This window comes from Melanostigma gelatinosum (genome assembly GCF_949748355.1).
Source record: "Melanostigma gelatinosum genome assembly, chromosome: 15".
Lineage (NCBI taxonomy): Eukaryota > Metazoa > Chordata > Actinopteri > Perciformes > Zoarcidae > Melanostigma > Melanostigma gelatinosum.
The window spans coordinates 12,215,112-12,238,825 of record NC_136648.1 but is presented as its reverse complement, the minus strand read 5'-3'; the positions used below and the strand labels follow the sequence as shown (position 1 = coordinate 12,238,825).

At 43.1% G+C, this 23,714-nt stretch overlaps 1 protein-coding gene across 2 annotated transcripts; it reads right to left on the bottom strand.

Annotated features, from left to right (window-relative positions):
• Positions 1-351: 351 nt before the first annotated feature.
• Positions 352-23,468, bottom strand: gng12a (guanine nucleotide binding protein (G protein), gamma 12a). Of its 2 annotated transcripts, none has more exons than XM_079284537.1 (3): positions 23,155-23,468; positions 2,513-2,621; positions 352-2,330 (listed from the first exon to the last, which is right to left on the bottom strand). In XM_079284537.1, exons 2-3 carry the CDS (start codon positions 2,603-2,605, stop codon positions 2,205-2,207), a joined length of 219 nt encoding a protein of 72 aa, XP_079140663.1. In that variant the 5' UTR covers positions 2,606-2,621; positions 23,155-23,468; the 3' UTR covers positions 352-2,204. The 2 variants fall into 2 exon arrangements, with proteins under 2 accessions (XP_079140663.1, XP_079140664.1); XM_079284538.1 differs by having other exon boundaries at positions 23,307-23,468.
• Positions 23,469-23,714: the final 246 nt, after the last annotated feature.

The window sequence follows — 23,714 nt, the reverse complement described above, 5'->3', positions numbered from 1 at the left end:
CACCTACGGTGAATGAAAACAGACACTCGGGCTAAGCAGACAGTTTCCCAAAATAGGTACCGACTCTCCAAGAGCGGAAGTCAGGGTTTGGTAGTTTCTATATTTAGCCCGCTTGTGTTCTCTGGTTTCTGACGGCCACGGTGAGAGGCCGGAGGTTTCTCCTATCCCGAGTGAGATATAAATAAACGACTAATGAGAGGAAATGGCCCCAGATAAACTGTGGGCAGACCTCTCTGGCCAGGCTCCATCTGAGCAGTAAAAAGACCCAAATCAGGTTTCTACATTAAACACTGTAAATCTGTGGATGCGGGCAATAAATCGAGACATCATGAGTTCAAATCTTGTGCAGCACAACACATCTTTATTGAGATATTAGAACAGTATTGCACTTTAGGAATGCTTCACTTTATTAATCTTTGTTAAGTCTTCATACAAAGGTTGGCATGTTAATAAAGACATTCATCAAAATGCAGATTCAGACAGTTGAATGAAGCTATCAATGGAACAATAAGGCATGCATTCAGCAACAGAGTTGCTGAATGAACAGAAATCGTGACATGGCAGTAGTAATCTGAGATTTGTCCTACAGAATGATTTATTGCAAGTAAGAAAACTGACTGTTGTACACAATCATTTAAAATACAACTGGATTATAACAAATGATCTTGATAAATATATATATATATATATATATATTTTTTTTTTTTTTTTTTTAAAGAAAGCACTCCCAGTTAGAGTATGCTTCATGATACAAGGCGAACATAAGTAAGGCTTAGAGTGTAAGAAAGTCCTAATTTATGCTATTTATTCTGTTTTTTTTGTTACATTTACCATAGCAGATATATTCCCCCAGTGACTCACAACATGAGGGACATGTTAGACTGACGAGTGAAGACCCCCCCACAGACACAAATGTTGAGCTTAAATTTTTTTTTAACTTGAAAAAGTTGAGAGCAGTCTTGGGAGAGTGGTTTTCTTATCAATGCACACCTGTACCAAAAACACTGTAAGACAACGATATGCACATTTCCTCAACTAAGACACTTGTGATGAGCTAGTAAGCGCGGCTCACAGTATAGTGCAAGACTTGCTGACATGCTTCATGTCGTCAGTGTCCTAAAAATATCGTACCACAGAAACCTTTCAGAAGCAATGGCTACAAATAGCTTCATTCAGATGCACATCTAGATGGTTTTTTAAACGTAGTACCATTGGTTTGGCTTGGTCCCAGGGTCTTTATTACACAGTGTTGCCCTGCACACATAGTCAGCTGACACCTAAAGTCAAGAATAATTAGAATTCTGCATTAATGTGATAAAGCACTTTCATTTTCGCTGCAGTCACTCTGTATCTCACACGGACAGCTGACAAAAGCATCACAGCACCGGGGTCATATTATACCAATGGCTTCAATCGGAGCATAGATGATATTGGATAAAAAGATGTTTTTAAATGTAATTTATCTCCACATGATGGATCATTAAATCAACTACTTACAACACTGTATCATAGTAATCATACTGTAAATACCAGACAGGACAACGATGGATTAAACAGCATGCGGATTGTCGTGGATCAGTCAGAGCTGGGTTGCCAAAATACTTTTAAGTGTCTGAATTTCACACCAGATGTATTGACAATACTGTCCCCATTCAAGGATACGCCACGGTAACATTTGAGTATTGGCAATGTAAACCCCGACCACTGAATTCAGTGATCGAAACAAAATGTGTAAAATACTCGTTGGAAGTCTGAAGCCAGATGATAAGAACCATTATTATCCATCTTAAAGGTAATGTGCTTTTAAAAAAGGACTGAATCTCTTCACTTCAGGCAGACCAGAGCGACAGTAACAGACACTGCCCAATGGCTGTACATACAGTAGAAAGGCCCAAATCCATCACTGAGGAGTGCCATTGCTGCTACAATATTAACAATATAACATTCTGTACCTGATGTATTCTCAACTCACGCAGCCAAAGTCTTAAGAGTTAGTGGTCAGAGCTCAAACTGAACAGTGGCACTAGTGGGGGCTCCTTTTTTCATTACGAGGAGGAAAATCCTGGTTTGAATTGCTGATAGCAGAACAGTGGAACACGTGGTAATGATACGATCACAGGCCACCCCTTACTCCTCCCAACACAAAGAATACAGCAACATTAATAAGCAACACAAATAAACACATGAATGCTAAGTGGCGTCTACTACAGTATAGTGCAGGGTTTTTTGTCCTTGAAGGGATTGTCTGAGGTGGGAATGCCCACAAGGAGAGGGTCGCTTCTGGCATGTTCACTGCAGTAGTTCATGAGGTCTGCAGAGGCCTTGGATACCTACAGAAACAATGGAAGACATTTCCGACATTGTTCATTCTCTTAAAAAAAAGATCCTTTTGTCTTCTCAATGATGTGTTATTCTGGAGAAGCATGACTTATTTTGTTTCTTCAAAAAAGTGGAAGTTTAGAAAATGAAGATGCATTGAATCGGTTTATTTTTATTTATTGTTGCACTGTACCTTTATCCTCTCAATGCTCGCCTCTATTCTCAGCTGCTGCACCGTTCGCCGGGCATGGGCGATGTTATTGGAACTGTGAGCCTTCGAAGACATCCTGGGCAATACAACACTGTAACAAAGACAAGAAAAGACGCTTGATTAACACTGAAGACAACGACACTTTAGCATACGCATTATGAGCGCGAAGCCATCGGCCTTAAGAATGACGCCAAAGCTTTGGGGTTTTTTTTACAGTTCCTACACCGTGATATATTTTCAGGTCAAGTCGGAGACAGTCAATAAAAATAATTGTAAACTTGTCAAATAAAAAATGCACTTCAATGCCGTCTCTACAGCCAGAAAGCCCACACCTGTTCCAGATTACAGAAAGAACTTGGTTGTGATGACATAAACGGGAAACAGAAGCATGAGCAAGAAACACGGTCTGTGCAGGGAAGAGTATTATATTAATATTTATTCAGTAAATGATTTAATGTACTGCTGGTAAGTGTCTTGTAAACAATAAGTGTCAACGACTGCTATTCTACTGTTCCTCTCCCTCTGCAGGGCTCTTCGAATACAGGGCCCATACATCAGCAAAACCTTTTTTTTTAATCTATTTCAAAAACTGCAGTTCCTCAAATGGCCACTTGAGGCTGGCTCCAAAAGCAAGTCAATGCCCATAGAGCCCGATGTTAAAATGTCCAACTTTGCAGAGGAAATAAACATGTTTACAGCCTGGTGCAATACTGGTTTTAGTCTCTATGGCTTATTTCCCTATTCAACTGTAGGGGGGTGGGGGATTTTCATTTAACTAACGGGCTCATTTAAATTGTAACAATTGAGGGCGTGGCCTTTTTGAGTGACAGGTGGGTGCTGTCTCAGGTTGCTAGCTGCTAAATGTCTCCTCTGCTGCGTCATCCGGGCATGACTCAGCTCCACCGACGATCCATCTTTAGGTTATGCTGTGTCGTCACTGTCAAGCCGGAGCCTCACGCTTTGAGCTTCACAACAGTTCTCAAGAAACCTCTGGTTGACGTGTCAGAGACGTCATCCATATCTTATACACGAAGTGGAAAACTCCAGTGGATTTACATTTTTTTGGTCTTTTGTTTTTCTTTGGTTGAGTCCCTTTTGCGATCAGCACAGTACCCCTGCTGCCAGACAATATGAGCTCTGCCGATAGCTGCTGAATTACAATGACTGAATATCTGACATTGCAGAATATCTATATTCAGACAAACAGCTACAGCAATGTAAAGATTTCAGTGTGACTGAGAGTGAAGCGTTGGAGCGCTGCAGTGGGTCTTGGTTGTGATTCCACTTCCTGCTAATCATTTACAGACTGAATGTGAACAAGCCTCGACACGTACTGCCGTCCACGAGCTCTGGCTCCAGTGCCCCCCCCCCCCTGCACTCTTACTTCCTTTTACTGCACTTTGTCTGAGTTTCTTATAAAAACACACACGCCATTTCCAGTTCTGCAACACACATTTGCCTTCTTGTGACACGACGCGCTTTTCTCAGTAGGGAACAGGAAGTTTGTCAGAAGTCTATTTTTATAAAAATTATTATTTCTTTTTTTTAAATTCAATATAAAAAATGATATATTTACATTTTGCTTCATCTGCATATTGTTATTGTGTCTGCTGGAATTTCAAAAATATTTTTTTCAGTATTTTACTTAATGTTATAAGTGTACAGTGTTTGGTATCAGGGCTCGGTCGCAGTAACAGTAAATAAAAAGGATAATAGCAGGATAAATGCAAGAGGTGAGAGTAACGAGCATTCACTTTTCAAAGTCAACTTTTTAATAGCAAACCATAACATTAGATTTTTTATGGTTAACCCTGTCTGCACGCCGTTTACCCTGCAGGATATAGTCCCTCCAGACAGCCTCTGATGCTGTAGATCTGAGGGACGGCGGCACAATAACAAAACAAAAAACAGAATAGGAAGGGAAGGAAAATCTCCTTCAGCTCAAGGTGCCTGATTAAAGAGTTTTATTTCCATCTAAAGATAAGTAATCACTACAAAGGAAACACAGCCAGAGATGAGTCAAAGAGCTAAAATGCTATTGATAACATGAAAGTGAGACATGAAAGGGGCCGTGCTGTACAATGCAAAGCGAACAATCCTCCATAGGAAACATTCTCAGCTTAGTCATGAAGGCGAGGCACCACAGGTGAAAAAAAAATCCTTTTATCCACACATGATGAGTGAGGGCGTTCATTCCTATAGTCTGGAGGAGTCTTTAGATGGAGCATAGTGCCATGTACGTTTGCTTCTCTGAAAAACACCAGGTTGTTAATGACGCGGGTGCAGTGCTAGAAAATGACTGTATTCATTACTCTGCAGGAGATGTTTAAGATGTTGCTTTTAGACACCGTGATGTGAAACATGTTTCCCTTTTTATAACCCCCACAACGTCTACAGGGGTTGTGTTTCAGATCGATTTATGCTGGCGAGTGATGATTTGAGTGACAGGTCAGTCAGTTCAGTTATAACAATAATGAACTCAAAGGCCTTCTTGGCTGACTGAATTCAGTTCAACAAATCCTTTAAGGCCATCTGGAGAACAGGTTAGTCACCAAACTTCTTTGCACACCTCTTCAGTCATTTTTCTGAGCAGCAATTTGCTGCTGCCAGGTAAGACCTTGGGTTCCCTGGAGCTACCAAGAAAACCAGATTGCACTGTTTATAAATTGTTCAATATGCAAATACAATACAGACACTGCTGATCAAATAAAACGATGACTGAAGAGATAACATGAGCAATGCAAACAGTCTTCACACGGCAGTGCTGCAGTGAAAACCACACATGGAGAACTCCTTCTTGAAAAGCATCCCTGCAGAAACTTAAAAACAAATAATCCATGACTTGAATTTAAAAGGAGCAAGATACAGGATTGGGATTATTTCGATTGCCTCTCAATGGCGCTCGACATACGGCGATCCGGCTGCTCACTGCTAACGGTGCAAACAACAGCGAGTAGCTGATATATATTAATGTTCAGAATGTTAAATACAGCTCCTTTGACACAGTGTCAGTGGTAATTGTGATACATTCTTGAACATAGACAGAGCTGCAAATAAAACCAGAGCGGCCCCTCATCAGAGTAGCTCCAGACCTCTGCCCAGCTGAAGGCCGATTCAAAACAATGGACGCTCTTCTATGACCAACTGGGAGACTCAAGGAACCACTGCAACCTGCAACCTTTGTTAAGACTAAATAGAGGCAGGTTGATTATAACTTAGTGCCGTAGACAATTGCAGTAATTGATCAAGGACTGTTGTTTGTTGCACTACTTTACCAATTAACCTTTGTACAGAACAGATCGGCATGCTAGCGAGGCTGAAAAGTATCTTTCTGACGCCTTCGGGTGTCTCCGTCTGTCACGTGATGAAGGAAACCAAAAAAACAAAAAAAAGAAACCTCCACAGATGAAATTTAAGACGAAATTAAAGACAGAATTTATAGTCTACTGGCGCCAAATGACTGCATCGGTTCAACCAGCATGTGGAGTAGAAGGAGGAGGCGGCTAAATCAGGAAGAGGCACTTAAAATCCCACCGGCACTCAGAAGGGATTCTTGCAGGCGAAACCATCCCCACTGAGTCACCTCAGTCAAAGTGTGCGGCCCCTGTGATGTGATGCTAGCTACTACCAGCAGCACCAGTCTGACTGAAACTCTATGGGAGGGCACCGCAGTGTGGGTGTGTGAGCGTGTGTTACTACACACCATCATGCACATATAGGAGCATTGCACAAAAAACGGTTCCTCCAGAGACACACACACACACACACACAGCAGCCAGGACCACCTACTGCACAGACCCCCCCCCGCTCTACCTTGCACACACAATTCCACTCGCACACATGCGATTCATTAGCACAGCGTTCAAAGTGCTAAGAACAGGGAGCCATTATGACTCGGTGGCATTAACACCAACACTCAGAGATGAAGAAGTGTGTGTGTGTGTGTGTGTGTGTGTTACACTGCTACTACCCTGCCGCTCAGACTGAAAGAAAAACTCTTAAATTTGCTGCTGACTAATACAAACAACGCCCATTAAAGGCTAAAAGAAGAGTCAGTCCTGTCAACTGTACAGTATGTGTGGTCCCTTCTGAGTATCTGAAGCTTTTGTAATAAAGTAACACCACTGGAAATAAACTGCTTTATGGCTGAAGTATTGCCGGCTGCACTTAAGACTTGACATGAGGTGACGAGAGGTAGGCAAAGATTCCATTTAGTTCACCCCAAAATAACAAGTCTGTCATTTTCTAGCCCGCTCTTTTGTGGCTTGTAAGATTGTAAAAACACAGCTCGAGTTAGCACCCATAGTTCAGTTTTAAGAGGAAAATGATCGTAGACATTGTAGAGTATATTTTGCTGCCAGCTTCATTAACTTCAATTATTTGGAGAGGTCTTCGGAGGAACTTATGTAGACTGAGGCTGGAATTATGCTGCTGTGAGGATATACTTAAAAGTCCCACACCTCGCAAAGCTCAATAACGTCTCGTGGGAACCTGCATGCGCCTGCAAACTAAGATGGTGAACACGGTGAATGGTAATACTTTCTATACATCAGCATGTTAGCGTCGTCGCTATGAGCATGTTAGCTCAAAGCACCATCGTTGTTTCCAAGTACAGCCTCACAGAGCTGCTAGCATGGCTGTAGACAATCGTTAAAAGATCTAAAAAGACATAAAACATCATGCACGAGGACGCTACTTTCCTATCTGCTGAAATCTAAATGAAAGGTGACGTTTTACTGCTAGTTAACATTCATGACGATCATGTTAAAACAGCCTGGCGTCTGGTCTGACTCTGTGTACCAGCTGAGGAGTTTGGAACAGTGAATTGAGGAAAGGCGATATTTGGAGTCTAGACACATGTCTGCTGCTTTGAACAAAAGAGAGTTCAAAGAATTGGCTCCAGCCACAAGCCAGTTGATTGGTTGTTCTCCCTTGTGTAGCCGCACACACAAAAACTCTGTCATCTCTCTCGTGTACACCCCTCTCCCCCCCCCCCTGCCTCCTGCACTCATGAGTTGTTTCCCAGTCTGCGAGCTAAAAGTAGCCTTCTCATACTCTCTGCCGCCAGTCAGCACTTTTCCAGCCGAGTGGAAAACCATCGAAAACATGACCTCACACTAGAGTCCGTTGCCGAGCAGATCAAATCAGCGCTACCGTGCAGTCCCCTCCTGCTTTACTATAAACACTGGCCTGTTCTCACCTGGTTACCGTGCTCAATAATACTCAAGTCATCAGTCCTGCTGCTGAGTAAAGTGGGATTGTGTTTATGAGCCGGTGGGGGGGGGGGGACTCTGTCTGCTGAGTGTGTTGGTCTGGCAAAGAGAGAAAAGGGTGAGGCTGGGAGGAGATGCTGTGGGTCGAACAAGTTTTGTAGAACTGTAACACTGTTCCGCGCTGTTAGGATCCACTGGCAGACTTGAGAAAAAGATGATCTTCTCTGCTCATAGCTCTGAATAGCATTTACGGCTAACTGGCTTGGCCAGTTGCTGCTAGCACAACAGCTATTCAGAGCTATGAGCAACATTTATTGCCTCATTGCTTTTCGTTTGGTAGCCGTGAGAGACCTTAGTCTGTAATGCAAGTCTGTCTGCATGAAAAGATGTACAAAGATATATTATATATTCGCTAATGCGAATCGCGGTTAGCATTTCCCCATTGGCCGTAATGTTAAAATTAGCTTAGAAGCTAGCGACATGTTATGATGTTCAGAGAAGAAGACAACTTTAGTACTGTTAAAAGCATCTTGCTGTTCAACGGGGACACCTGCGGCTTATAGACCAGTGCGGCTTATCTATGTACACATTCTTTTTTCTTCTAAAAATCAGCTGGTGCTGCCTACAGTAAGTGATTCAGTTGTTTAATCAAGCAAAAATGCCAAATATTTGCTGGCAGCAGCTGCTATTTACAAAGACTAGATGACTAATCACTTCAAAAAGAATCCACATATTGATCGATAATGGAGAAAATGCGGCCCTCTTTTACAGTAAGGTTAGAAAAGACAACGAATCCGCCCACAGTGAAGTGCATACAGCTGAGAGAAGCAGAAAACTAGACCTTGTGATTTAAGGGGAACTCTGACAGGACACGGAATCGCAGCACCACCCGAGAGCTGGAGGTATGGCCGCTGAGATAAGTGCAGCTGAGCTGACAGGACCCCACCCAGGCCACTCGCTGCACTCCGAGTACAAAGGGAATACTGGGAAATCCAGTGTCCTCTACGCTGGCCTGCGTGACTGCTCCACTGTGATTGGCTGAAGGGTAGTCATTATTCCTGTGTCGGCAGAGGTTTCCAGGAAAAAGTGTTCGCAAAGGCCAACGGAAAAACCGTCAATATCAAACATGTGGCACTACAAATAGCACAACTGTGTGTGTGTGTTTTTCCTGTAGCACCATGAAAATGTTTCAGTAAAACTTTAGAGCCCCATACAGTAGGTTCTCCTGTCAGTTCTGTGGCTTGACAGGATAAAAAAATAAAACAATCTAGCATGCTGTAACAAAGTCACACAGTGTCTAGACAGACGACTAGACTGGACTCATTTCTGCAGGGTTTCTAAATCCTAAATTCATGCGCAATTACTTGAGGCTCATTCCTGTCCAAATAAACCATGAATGATTCCTTGTGTTAAGCACAAGCTAGATGTCTGACACGTTATCCTGCAGGAAACACAACAGTTAACCTACCGGTACTATAAAAATGCATGTCAAGTTAGACGAGGTTTGGCACATCCGTCAGACAGCAAGCCAAGTGGGCAAGCCCAGCAAGCTAATCAGTGTTCTTAAACACGAGGATACTCGGAACAAGATTGAGTGAACAAGATTGCGTGAACAAGACTGACTGCACATGTTCGAGGAGCAGCATGTGTGTCAGGGACTCTGCCTGCCTGACATAATGACAGATAGCTGTGATAACAGAGTTAACACTGGTAGAGTGTGTTAAGGATTAAGCAGGAGGGAGAATTCTCATGGTGAAAGAAAACAATCCCTATCCGGGCAACCTCTAATTAGGCTCCACTGTACACAGAGCGCAGTTCACACACTCATTTACTTCACACGTGTTGCCTTATTTAGACGTAGGGAGTAACGCTGCCACGGAGATTCATTGCACATATAAAAAAAAAAAAACATGACTGATGTTCTTTTATCGTTCTCCCAAGATAATGAGTACTTTAATTTATGGATGACTACACATGGATGGTCACTTGCTTTTGCAGAGGAATAATGAGCGTATTTTCACACCATTAACACAACCAGGACTCTGGCCTTGAGCTTTGTTACCTCTTTCTTCACCAGTGAGTTGGGGTGGGGGGGGGCTCCTGATCTGCTTAGTGGGCCATTTTAGGCTAGCACTGTCAGCCATCCTGTTAGCCTATTGTTGAGATGGCAAATGATCAGGTGCGTAATCCTAAATGTGGGGGGCAGTGTGGCTTTAATGTTATGGGGAATGCAGTGTAAGTGTAGTGTAGCGAAGTGAAGGTCTAACGAACACCTGGAGCACCTGTCCAATCGGTCCTCTGCATGTATGCAACCCTCACAGGGGAGAAAGCAGTGAGATGGCTATCGGACGCAGCGATCGATTATATCTTATTCTCCCGTCGTTTTCTGTCTGCCCTTTAATAAGGCGTAAAACACACCCGAAACTAAACAATGCATTCAATCATAAACTAACTAACTAACAGCAGAGACAGTCTTGGGATGGGATTTCAGGAGGTTTTTATATCAACCGTCTGATTAATAGTACAGTGAAGACATGTGCTCAAAATACACCACACCGCAAGGGACAAATTCACAAGAGAGAAGACCAGAGAAACAGCAAGAGGCACAAAGAGCGACTGAAACTGAGAACAAAGGGAGACAACAATCCATGAATACTGTAAGTTTCTCTTTTCCATTGATGCAACTGTCAACTGCGCTCCTTGCATTCCTGTAACAGGGGGGTGGGGGGGGGGGGGTAATGAGCCTATTATGTAAAAGTCTGAATACTTGGTGACGCTCAATACGTATTAACGCACAACTGGCTTTACGCACAGCAAGCCAAGCGTCACAAGCCAAGCGACACAAAGGGCAGCCAGTGCCTCGGTGATACCATGCGCTACTAAAAATAGCAAACAGGTCTGTGTTGTTTCTGGCTACAGTGGAGCAGGTCTCAGCTAAAAATGACCCCAACAGTAGCTAAGTGTTTTCTCAACCGACAGCTGGGTGTCAGCCAGATTAGCAGCAAGGTCTCTGCAGTTTTCACTGAGGTGCCGATGAGACTCTAGTTCCTCAGTAACAGGACCATTATCAAGCCCAGAGCAGCCCAAAACAAACAGAGGCCTTTGGCAGATAATGCCCTGCAGACGTCACTGCAGACGCACGGAGGGTGACATGCAGGAGACACAGGCGACCTATAGGCAGGGAGGCTGCCGGGCAGCATCTCTCGCTCTGCTCCCGGAAAACAAACAGCATTGTTGTAAAAAAAAAAAAAAAACTACTGCACAAAAGAAAGCTTAGTGCAAGCTGGAGTTTGCTGGAAATGGATGCAGGGAAGGAATGAATGGTGGGGCAGAAGGCTGTAGAAAAAGACGTGTGCTCGCGACTGAGATAACAGTTTGTGTGTGTGTGTGTGTGTGTCAGAGTGCTGGAGAAGGCTAGTTGTGCAGCTGTGTGTATGTTGCATTAGGTCTCATGCCAAGAATCTGCTGACGCCGACAGGAACGCCGTAAAACTTGAAGCTATTGTGAGCGCTTTGCCTTTTCCCCTCCGTCTCTCTTGCCTCTGAAAGCTACTATTCATGACGAAGGCAGGGAGATGCAACACAATGGGTCTCCATCTCTCTCTCCCAACACTGCCCTGCCTATATGGAACAATAAACAAATGCATTCAGTCGTTCCAGCCTCCACCCCTGAGCTGGTCCAACTCCACGTTACTACTACAGCGATGGTGGAAAAGAGAAGGCGCAGCAGAAGCAGGAGTGGTTAAACAACAGCGTGCACGGGTGGAATAATTGATAATGGCTCGTACGTCACACCGCTCATTGGAAAACAACATAACGCTCGTAAAGGAGAGTTTGCTTTTCAAGTAAAGAGGAAATGGGATTAGTCAGAAGGTGACATAAATGGTGAGAGGGTGTGTGTGCATGAAAACAATGTGTGAGTCAGAAGGTGCATGTCAGTGGGTTTCTTTGCATGTGTCTTATATGATACGAAGGAATACACATAATGTTTAAAGCAGGTAAAAGTGAGGTGATTAAAGATAATAATTAATAGATCATCTTTGTCTGTTGAATACGCTCAGTATGTTTATGTGATTCCATGACATCTATAGACACATTAATGTATCAGTCTTACAATAGGCTTGTTCTGCAAGGCTAAAGTGAGGAAGACAACATTCAGAAAAATACATTCAAACCAGTCATCTGTGAAATCAATGGCAGCTACGTTGCCACGTTAAACAGGACAAAGGGATTAGTGGTGGGAAAATGCAGGCTGCATGATTTCCTCTGTCAGGAGGGTGTGGGAGAGAGAGAGAGAGAGAGAGAGAGGGAGAGGGAGGGGGAGAGACAGAGAGAGAGGGAAAGAGGGAGAGAGAGAGAGAGAGTAAACAGAGCTTCCTATATCATCAGAAAAGTTCAACACAAATTCACTTTTCCTTTCATATAGTGGTGCTGTTCATGCACTAGAATCCTGCACGTACAGTTGAATTAGGAGGATCTCTGTTCTACTGTCAAGAGAAAAAGAAACACAAAACTAAGGAGGATCTTGAGTCAGTGTGAGACAGACTCAAACCCTCTTATGGCACCAGAATGCTCTACGGATGGAGATGAAGTTCTATGTTGAGGTATCTCACCATATTTTTGGAGCCTAGGTGTAGCCGCTGTAGCCGACGTGTGCCTCTTCAGTTACATCTAAATACATGCAGCAGCTACAGAGGCACCATGTGGAAACCACAAGAACTGTGAGCGGTCAGCTTGTGTGTTCTCAGACAAGTTTCGGATGCCAGTGGAGACAGTTGAGAATGAAGACAACGTAAGCACGTTGAAGAACGTCTCAGTAATCGTCTCCTTTTCAGCACCACATGTCTGGAAGAAACGGCATCCACTGCGACCCGGAGCGTAAACAACACAGCAACTACAGGCAGTACTCAAGTAGAATGAAAGAATGTAAACTCAGTTACTGTGAGGAATATATCCAAAGATCAATATGTAGCTAACCAACAATGTGTCGCGTCAATGTGTCCTAAACGTGTAGGTAGAGGTGTGCACGTGTGTGTGTGTGCATATGTAGATTTGTGCATTCAAATACACATTTTTTCAACTTCATTGTCTTTAGTTTCACCATTGTAAAGGTTTTAATGTATTCTATTTCAGTACTTTGTCAGTTATTTATCACCCATGAATGAAAATGAAATGGGAATTTGGGACACCAAAAGAAAAGTCCACATTTCGTAGCCCTCATACATCCTGTTGCATGAGACAGTCAATGTTTTGCCACGGCCTCGTTAAAACGGTGGATATTTGAGAAGCTCTGCTTACTCTACTGTGTCGCTCTGAGGGTGAAATGTATTTGTCTACAAACTGCTGACCTCTTGTCCCTGCAGGTCAGAGTTCAACAGGCAGGCTGGGACAGTGTAGGTATCGCTTTCTTTTCCCGGGTCTGAGGAGCAGTTTCCCTTACTTGAGTGTCATCTGTGCACTGAACATAGATAAGGGGAATGACTGAGGGCTAGATAAGAGAGGTGAAAGCTGAAAACAGCTTAAAGTTGATTTGAATAGTTTAAGAGTCATAAACTAGCTTAGAATAATAGACAGAGATCATCTGGTTCACAACCTCTGAAATGTGAAAATGTGTTGCTTGCGTCGCTGAACAGAAAGAACTCAAACACCTGGAGGTCCACAGGAAGCGTCTGATAACTTCAGGAGCGATTAATGATAAGGCGCATGCTCTCAGCGTCTTAATCTCGAGCTCTGACTACATATAGTTCAGGACCCAATGATTCTCATTATCTGCAAGAGAACAACGGACATTTCTGAACAAACAAGGACAGGAGTGACAGGCATGAGATTCCTGCACGTGAGAACTCGAGGCAAATTGCATGAGAAGTGACCCATCCACCAACAAACACACACACACACACACACACACACACAGTCCAAAAACAGGAACAAGTTGGGAAGTGCTGACTCCACGTGGTAATCAGAAGGAAAATGAAAAAGTCACTGTGACAAATGCACATTCATGATATTATTAGAGTGTTGACACAGGTGAAAACAGTATTATTATAGTAATGAATAACCATCTTCCAAACGGATTAGCACTATCAGTTCATGGCGACATTGTCACAAGGCCAGGTGACTGACTTTATGGCCACCTTATGACAGAGTCCGTGGCCTTGGTGAGCGCTGAGCGGGAAGAGGGACGACGAGAGCGGATGAGATTCAAAACAGACGAGTGAAAGCATAACACTTTGTGTTGTGTAGTCATTCATTGGTTAATTCATATTTGCTCTGATCCATATTGATCCAATTAAAGGAGTTCCCCGTCAATTTAGTGTTAGTCTTCCATATAGTTGGGAAACTCACAAGAGATAGTTTAAAAAAAAAAAAACTAGCAACTGTGTGGTAGTAAACTGAACATGTATAACATCTGTGTAGTGCATGAACAGAAGTGCTCTCAAATAATAAATGAAAGAATGTCTTCACAGCACAAAAATCCCCCCAAAAGAACCCTGCAGTCCCTCAAGATGTTGCATCACAGAACATTCCCATGTGACTCCAGTGATGCCTCTGAAAACCTAAAGTACTTTTGGTTTTGTTTTTCCAACATCTGCAGTTTCAGAGGCCGATGATGCAGAGAGGGAAAGTGGAGATGGACTGAAATTCCTCCTACAACTTGCATCATTTAGAGGCTGACAGTCTCTCAGACAGACACATTGACTTACACACAGCCAGATTGAGTTACAAGCCCCCACTACGACACTCACATACACACACACACACACACACAAAGGGGTCTGAGACACAATTAATCAGAAACCACATGAATGGCTGCTCCTCCCTCCTACCACCGCGACCCTGTTCATCTAGTTTCAAAGGCATGAGGCTCACTCTGTGGGTCACTCTGAGGCCACTTCCTCTGCAGCCCACCCCGAATCCCTTCAAAATAATGATGTTTGCCTCCTCCTCATCCTCCCTCCGTCTCCCTTTACTTCCTCTCCCTTCATGCTCTATCTATATCAGCACAGGCAGGTCACCTCCGAGGTTACGAGGTCCACCGCTCTCACTCGTACAAGTACAAGTAGTTTGGTTTGTTTAAAAAAAAAAAAAGGGACCGAGGACGATCCTTTGGAGTTAAAACCAAGTTTGTGTCCAAGAAAAAGAAAGAAACCCGATAATACAGGAGAATAGCTGGAACCAAACCCTACTGTGGTAAAGCCCTCAACATGAAGGGATGTGTGTACACAGAGATGTAATCATCTTTTTCCCCAAATAGAGTCAGAATGAAAAGTCTGAATTGCAGATCTTGAGACTGATTGCTGCTGGAAAGAACATTTTCTTTTTCAACTCAATAAGACGTCCAGTTCTCCAATAAGCACAGAGAACATTGCCTTCTTGTTACAGTCCACAGAGGTAATTTGCACAAGGAGCCACATGTACGAGAACCCGTCCCTGGACAACATGTGAGGCCGTGTTCCACCGCACAGCAGAACAAATGAGTGTAAATCCTATTCAAGCAAAGCCTCGGCGCTCCTTAAATGCCAGTCAGTTTGTTAAAGTGTGAACGAGGCACCTGATTTCAGCCACTGAGACTGTGGCCAAGGAGACAGGCCGTGGTTGTGCATCTCTCGGACACCTGGCTCTGCTTGTTTGAAACACAGTAACATCGTGTGGCATCGGACACAAATGTTGGGGCCCCTATGCCACAGGTGTCGAGCTCTTTTTTCAGAGTCCCGACTAGGCCTCAGCGTAGGGAGCACACATACTGGTCTTTGTTTGGGATGCCAGCAAACTTCCCCATAGACTCATAAAGGGTGCTGAAGTAATGAAAGCATCCATCAAAGTGACACTGTTTCTCCAGTCTCTCTCTCTCACACACACACACACACACATAGCTGAATTTGCATGCTGATTCCACTAGAAGCGTTATGAATGAGTCAATTGTAATTGGAGTCTTTAAGACTAAAATGCATGCATCTGCTGCATGTTTAACTTTCCTCCAGTGAGTTCAGAAGCACAACCAGTTTGTAATCAGGACTTGTTAACACATTGAAGGAAAGTCATACTCATTCCTGTTCTTCCTTACCTGTCTGACAGGAAGCTTTTTTTTTTATGCCCGCTGAACTCTCGCCCCCTCTGACAGGATGTGCCCGTATTTGGGCGCATACTGTATGTCAGATCAAATAAGGTGTGTCTTCCTGTGAGTGGCGCACTTCGCCCACTCCAAATAGAAAGGAGGATCGGCTTTACGTCACATTCCTACACATCTGACTGTACAGGAGACTTTGACCGACTAGTAGTCACATCGTAATCTCATAGACATGAGGCTTCATTTATTCATCATGCATAGACAATATATCACAAAACTAAGAGGTAATATGGAAGAAAAAAGGATAAGTTTGGGAAAGTTATGGATCATTTACAAAATGTAAATACTTCAGTCTGTAAATGTAACTGAAATTACAGGCATGTGCTTATAGCTTTCATTGTTTGTGATCTTTCTTTTTGTTCTTCTTGGCTTTGCACATTTTCAGAAATAATTGCTTTTGACTTTATTTCTTGTCTGACTGTTTAGCTGATTCTCTCTACAAAGCACCTGGTTTAAAAGTCTGACTATAAATACAGTTTAAAAATCATATTATTGTTATTAGCAGCATCACCGTAAGTATTTTGTGACTGCAGGTCGGTTACCAACGAACACCAGATCACCTTCAGAGTGAACCTCACCTGTCGGCCCGGTGTGTGTGTGTGTGTTAGTGATACTCTGCTTGAGTTGGTTACCAGAGTGTCCTTCCAGTAAATAACCCAGACAGTGACATAGGGGCTGCACACACACACACTATCTCAGCACAGGTGCAACACACACACACACACACACACACACACACCGTCTCTCTCTGCAGGAAGAGGCGTCGTTCAAACACATTATGTTCTGTCTCTCTCATGAGAATTAACAGACGTTTAATAAATAAAGATCACAGTATGTTTGGACCACCTGGCAGTGCCAAACTAACAGATGGTGCACGTGTTTGTGTGTGTGAGAGAGAGTGTGTTGACTGAACGCACACAGAAGCACCGTGTCACAGTTTTGCCTTTGGGAAAGAGAGACCACTGAAGCTTTTAGAAGCAGCCATCAACTGCAGCAAGGCAGTCAGAGAGCTCCACCACGTGGCAGAAACAAGGTACTGCGGATTGGTGGACGCCAATAACTACGTTATTCTATGACTGTCCCAAATATTAAGGTGCGGCGAACTATTTAGTTTTTTGCGGGTCTTCGACTCAAACCTGGTCACAGCTTGCTATTATTCATAAAATATGTAAAACCCCCAAAAAAGTCCCCATGCTGAATATATTGAAAGGTTATCACACAGAGTCGCAGTGTTTCCTCTGTACGACCTTGGGGGGGCTGACTTTAAATTATGTAAAGTATTTAAAAGACCACACACACACACACAGCTCTCAAAGTAGAAGCCACAGAATGTCCTGATAGTCTGTGAAAGACACACTGTTCATTTGTTCCTGTAGCAGCTGGGCGTTATGACACTGCTGAATATCCTCCACTCCTGTGACATTACCACCACATTGTGATCACTGTTAGGAGGGGTTCTGTTGGTTCTGGTGGCAAAGAGAGGCAGAAGAGACAAAACATGTCGTTCCTTTATCCTCGGCTGTTAGTTTGAAGATGGACAGCAGGTGGACGACAGAGTGTGTGTGGCAGGTTGAAGATAACGGGCCTAAAGATAGACTCTTATTGTCACCGCTGCTCTATATTTAACATGTTCTCCCTCGCCCCTTTCTCACTTTTGTCTTCTGTCTGTCTACTTCCCCCATGAACAGACAACCCCCCCCCCCCCCCCCCACACACACACACACACACGCTTTGGTTTGAGCGGTTATTCTGTTTACAAACATTATTAATGCTCAAATGATTCAATCTCGGGTTTGAATTTTTGTAGTTGGAGAAAAAGACTTGTTGACATTTGCGGGAAATAGTGAAATATTATGTTACACTACGTTAAAATATCAAGATGACGCTAATTTACCAACACGTCTGCTGCAAATACTCCCAGCTCGTTTACTAACCTCGACAGTTCGAGGGACAAATCTGACCTCACATCAGCGTCTACGAGGAACCTGAACCTGGGACACAGTTTACACTCTGAACACATCCATCTTATCTGCCTCCTCCTCTCTGGCCAATCACAGTTGAGGACGAGCAGCAGACTGAGGCCTCCTGAACAACCTGAACTCTGTGGGTTTGTAATCTTTGAGTTGGTTTTAACGTATTATTCTGCAATGGAAAGGGTTCTTTTACGTCTATTACGTTTTTATTAACATGCATGCACAGTTAAATATGTGTTGTGAAGACACATGCAATGATCCAGCAGCTGGTTTTGTGTGCACATGAAGCCTCCAGAAATAAACCTTTTGATAAACAATTTGCTGGAAAGCTTCAATGTTTCACTACCGACGACAAGTCTCAATGTACTGCAGGCTGTCTTGAGTTGTTGTTTAAATATCCTCATACAGCTGATATTGAAAAGTCTTTGTTGTTTTACCTCATTTAAAAAAGCGATACATAAACACTCGATCATGACACTCAGCATGTGAATGATAGAGAAGGGAGCTGGTGTCTGGCTGTTTTCTGACCGGAAACAATCGGTCAATTAATGTCATTTAAGTCATTAATCAAACAAAAACTCGTTGATCATCAGTCATCGATTCCAGCTTCTAAAATGTGAGGATGTGCTGCTTCTCTTTCTTTTCATGATATTGATCGATGGTCTGCTGTTTAAGACAAAAGAAGCTGTTTTAAAGATGTCAGTTTGAAAAAAAACAACAGATTTGTTAATAATGAAAAGTAATTGTTGTTGCAGCAGTTGTGTCCTTGAGAGGATTGGGCTTCACATCATTTCACATAAGCCTTGAACCAAACCAAATCCATGAGATGGTTTCTACCCCACACAGGACGTCATGAAAAGCGACGGCCACGGGACCTTTAGGAGGACGTCGCAGTAAGAAAGCATTCCATGAGGATTAGAGCGCTCCCTGGTCGGGTGGAGATGCCGGTTCTACCTTTCTGTCTGTCAACTGTCTCCTCTGCAAACACCACTGTAGACGCTCTGCTCAAAGGACGGGGGAGCAGAGAGGAAACCTGAGAGCCGCGATGACGAATCACAATCAAAAGCTCTGGACACGGTTACAGGAACGAGGGGACATTAGGTCTGTCACGCTACCTTTCTCACCGTTCTGAGATGGTTGCCGTGATAACACTTCCTGCTTGGCTTTGCAAAACGTGTGCGTCTGAGTTTGATGTCAAATCTGAGTACACGAGCATTAACAGGGCCTCGTTTCCTCAGTCAGCAGAGAAGCATCTACCAGCTGTGCTCACCTCCGGGCTGGAACTTTCATTCCAAAACAAAAGATTTAACGATATCTTGGAGAGCGTTTCTGCTTTAGAGGAGATGTGTTACTGAGTCGGCCTACTTTAAAAGGAAGAAGATCCAGCAACACTTTCATGAAAGCAAGTAATTCTGCTGCCAAACCAACAGATGGGTGTGACTGTATACCCGCCATGTCACCACCACTCCTCTCAGGGAAGCTGCTGCTGGATTAGGGTGGAACTCAAGCAAACCACTGAAGGCTCAGCCTTGTGACTACCAACACACACAATGCAGAGCAAGTTATGTTATGTTGTTATATTTAGTAGAAATATGCAATCAGCATTCATGCCGTCTAGTCGCCAATCGCAAATGAATACCCGTTTAACTTACAAACACCGGCTCTAAGCAGCTTATAATAGCTTCAATAACTAAATAAACAACAACATAAACAATCCGTATCGTATTATTATTGTCTGTCATAGAGTCTTGATTGTAAAATATATGAAAAATATTCAAATTTCAGTAGCTGGACCAGATAATATTTGGCAAATTAGCTTGAAGAATTACTAAAAAGATGAATTGGTTATCAAATAGTTGGGGATTCATATATTTCTGATCAACTAGTTGATGAATTGACTCATTGTTTCAGCTCTAAACATAAACACTGCACAGATCTGCTTTATAATCTCTAAACATGACAACATTTCTGAACTACATGCTCATCAAAACACATTGAAAACTAACTAACGCAGGTCAATTATTGTGACATTCATTTTAGGACTGCAACTAACAATTATATTTTTATTGTTGATGAATCTGAGGGTTAGTTTTCTAAATGAATGTATTTATCTATAAAATGTCGGAAAATTGAGAAAGATGTTATAATTTCTCAGAACACTGGGTCCCGTCTTCAAATAGCTTGTTTTATCAAACAGCCCTCTAAGATAAACAGTTTACGATCATATATCATATAAACGAAGCATCACATCATCTTATTTGACACGCTTCAAGCAGCATGTTTGAATTTTTACATCATAAATTACTACAGCGATTAGTCACATTAGTTGTTGATCAACAAACAGAGAGTAGAAACACTGAATGTACTCTTTGATGCGGTAGAGACATGTACTTTCCAACACACAGTACACTTTTAGAATCTGCATCTGCGTCACACGCGTTCAAGAAACGATGTGAAGCACTCAGCCGTGTAAGGAAGTACTGAAGAAAGTGAAGCAAGCGCGTACACGTCGCACACACTCCGACTTCAACAAACTGTGTGCAATGAAAGGCCTGCGGGGGATCCACAGGCCGCTCTATGAGGAAGCAGATCCTGGCTGCCACCGCTTGCGTCCGCCTCCTGCAGCAAACTATTTTGTCATCAGCAGAGCGAGTCGGGCAGCATTCTGTGTCGAGCGGAGATGCGAGCTGCCTCCAGAGCAGCCCGTCAGCCGACGAGGTACTACCGAATTGGTTACGGCCGCGTGTGCCGTTTCCCACATGATCCCAACAGATCATCCTTTGTTCAATGAATGAAACTCATATGGAGACAGAGCAAGGAGATTTAAATCCATCCTCCCCTCAATCTCAAACTGTACAGGGAGTCCCCCTCATCCTTTTTAAAAATCTAACCCTTGCATTAAGCAAGGCATTGTTGGTACCCATCGCGAGCACCTAGCCCCCTCCTCCTGTTACTAATCAATTTACATGCATCACACGCCACCGTAAGGCCTGCCTGCAAGCCGGGCTAACCTACTCGCACAGCTCCTAATGCGGCACCAACGTCGGTAGAGGGAGGCTTTCATGTCAAAGGTCACATTTACCTCTACGTTAAACACACATCTCATTAAGTACGCTATGGGGAACTTTGAGTGTTTGAAAACACTCTGGTGAATTTGCAGATTTTGCCAACATAGGGGGTTCGTGTTTAATTCAGAGGAATTGCACCAGACAGGCTCATGATCAGGCCCGACAGCACATGGCAGCTGTTCACGGAGGTGCCTTCATTTCTAGTGAAGTAGCAGCATGTTCCTTGTCTGATATCAGACGGGAATTGACAAAATCGCACATCGCTTTTACCTGTGAATGGTTTAGGGCCAAAATACATCTCTGATCTGCTGCTACCTTATGAACCATCCCGACCCCTCAGGTCGTCTGGGACCGGTCTACTTTCTGTTCCCAGAGTCAGAACTAAACATGGAGAAGCAGCGTTCAGTTTTTCTGCTCCACATATCTGGAACAAAGTCCCAAAAAGCTGCAGGTCTGCTGAGACCCTCAGCTCATTTAAATCAAGATTCAAGACTTTTCTGTTTGCTGCTGCCTTTAATTGAATGGGGAATACAACTGTTTTTAACATTTGTATGGTTGTTTTATGAATTCTTCATGTGACTCCACATAGGTTTCTGACGTATTATTTCATGTGATTTTATGAAGAGAACGAAGTGACATTTCACGATAACGATTTTAACTCAAAATAAAGGAACTTTTTGAGATCGTAACATTGATCGTGTCTCTCATAAGTTGAAATAAGATTCGTTGTTATTTACCTTTATACGTGAATTCTACTAATGTACTTGATAGAATAAGATTCGTCGTAATAACGTAATACGTGAATTTCAGACTAGGTTTTTGTGAAGTTTTTCCTGTGTATAAGGAAACTCAACTTTGCAGTGACGATTGCATTGTACTAAGATAACGTCGACGTCCACACCAGAAGGTAACATGGGTGGAAAAAGTTCAAAATCAGCGGAACCGGAAGGTCCGATTGTTGAATTAATGCGACAGAAACACGGAGAGTCATGTTTGGAATGTCTTCCATACTCGTCAGAAGAGTTTGGGTTTCCAGAAAATGGCTCATTAAGTGCCGCTAAACTTAAAATGTTACGAGGGGATTTAGAAGGTAAACTGAAAGAAATGAAAAGTGGCAAAAAGGTTCCACATTCAATTAATATATTAATCAATTTCCTGCATTTTACTACTGTATTTTATTTCTTACAGTTTCTTTAAAAAAAAAATAGTTTTAATGCAATGAATGTTCTTAATTGTTTTTAAATCTCTTTTGCCTTACGTTTTGATGCTTTTAATGGTTTCATGTGAAGCACTTTGAATTACCTTGTTGTTGAAATGTGCTATACAAATAAACTTGCCTTGCCTTGTGACACCACCTGTGCATGTAGGTCATGAGCGCATACACACTCGTGTTTATGTGTCAAATAGAAGTAACGCAGTAACATATTCTGTTCATACTTCGTCTGTGTCCGTCATGAGGCTGTTGTTCACTCCGTCGTGATAAAAACTTAAGTGTGACACCAAAAAACCAAACTATCAGCACGAAGGCAGGACGTGCGTGATCCTCAGCTTCCACAGTGTGTGGAGCGAACCCACTCGTGTTGATGGGCGTTGAGAGGAGGCTTTGATGGTCGGTGAATGGGGTACTAATGAGTTGGCCTTATCAATGGCCGGTCTGTATTCTGTCCTCCTAATGGCCAGGGGGGGACATCAACAGAGCTGTTGATGCTCCATGTAAACATCTCAGCCACTTCCATGTGTGGGGGCCTCTCTTCAATCATCATATAATCGAATTGGTTCATGTTGGACTTCCCTGGCAATGTTGCAAGCCATTACCTCTTGCATAATAGAAAAATGTGAAGAAAGAGGCTGTTTTTAGTTTTTTTTACATCTATAAAAGTGTTTTATGTTCTGGAATAATCTATTGCTTTCCACAATGAGTCCTTATGTGGTAAATACAGTAGGTGGGGCCTGTGGGGAACAACCATGGCAGAAAGCCGAGACAGTGCTGAGTAAACCTGTTGAACATTCATGAATCAACAAGTCTCACATTATGTGTGTCACTGGAGGCACAGATGAGGAGATAAACACATTGTTTGGCATATCAATTCGCTGTGGCGCCACATAAGTGTTGCATAAACGGATGAAGCCTGTGAAAAGCTGCCAGCTATGACAGTGTAGATATGTTTTGGTAGTAGAGACCAGCTGTTGCTTCAGGGTAAAAGATGTCAATGTGACAGTGTATCGACACATGGCAGTCTTACCTGGTAATGTACAGTCAGGTCTATCCGTGTCTCCTTTCCCTGAAGCCGAACTGTATCCGTCAACAGACTGGGAGGAGACCTTTCCCTCTGCAATACCACAACTACACTAATGTGTTACACCTTTAACACAAACAGCTGGACATGGACCTCACCGCCGACTTCAAAGCTGCCGATTCGTGACGCCTTCACTTTCCGCTGACGGTTGGTGTTGATATTTAATTTCGTTTTACTTTTTCCTTCCCAGTACGACCAGTCTGGCCCCTCTCTTTTCCCTTTCCTCCGCTACGAGAACAGCCGAGTTCAGTCGGGAGGAGTGAGACGGACCAACCGAAGCACTGACGGATGTTCACCAGCGTAAAGCTAGCTGTCTTTAAATACTACTTCCGTGTACTATTTTCAAAATAAAAGGCCCGTTGAGGAATTAAAACTGTGCAAGTGAAAACAAACGGAGGAGCGTCTAGTTTAATCTAGTTTAAATTAGTAAAGAAAAGTGCCAAATTATGAAGAAATCTCCCTGATAGTGTTTTGAATTTTCAATACAACAATTATTCTGTCTGTAT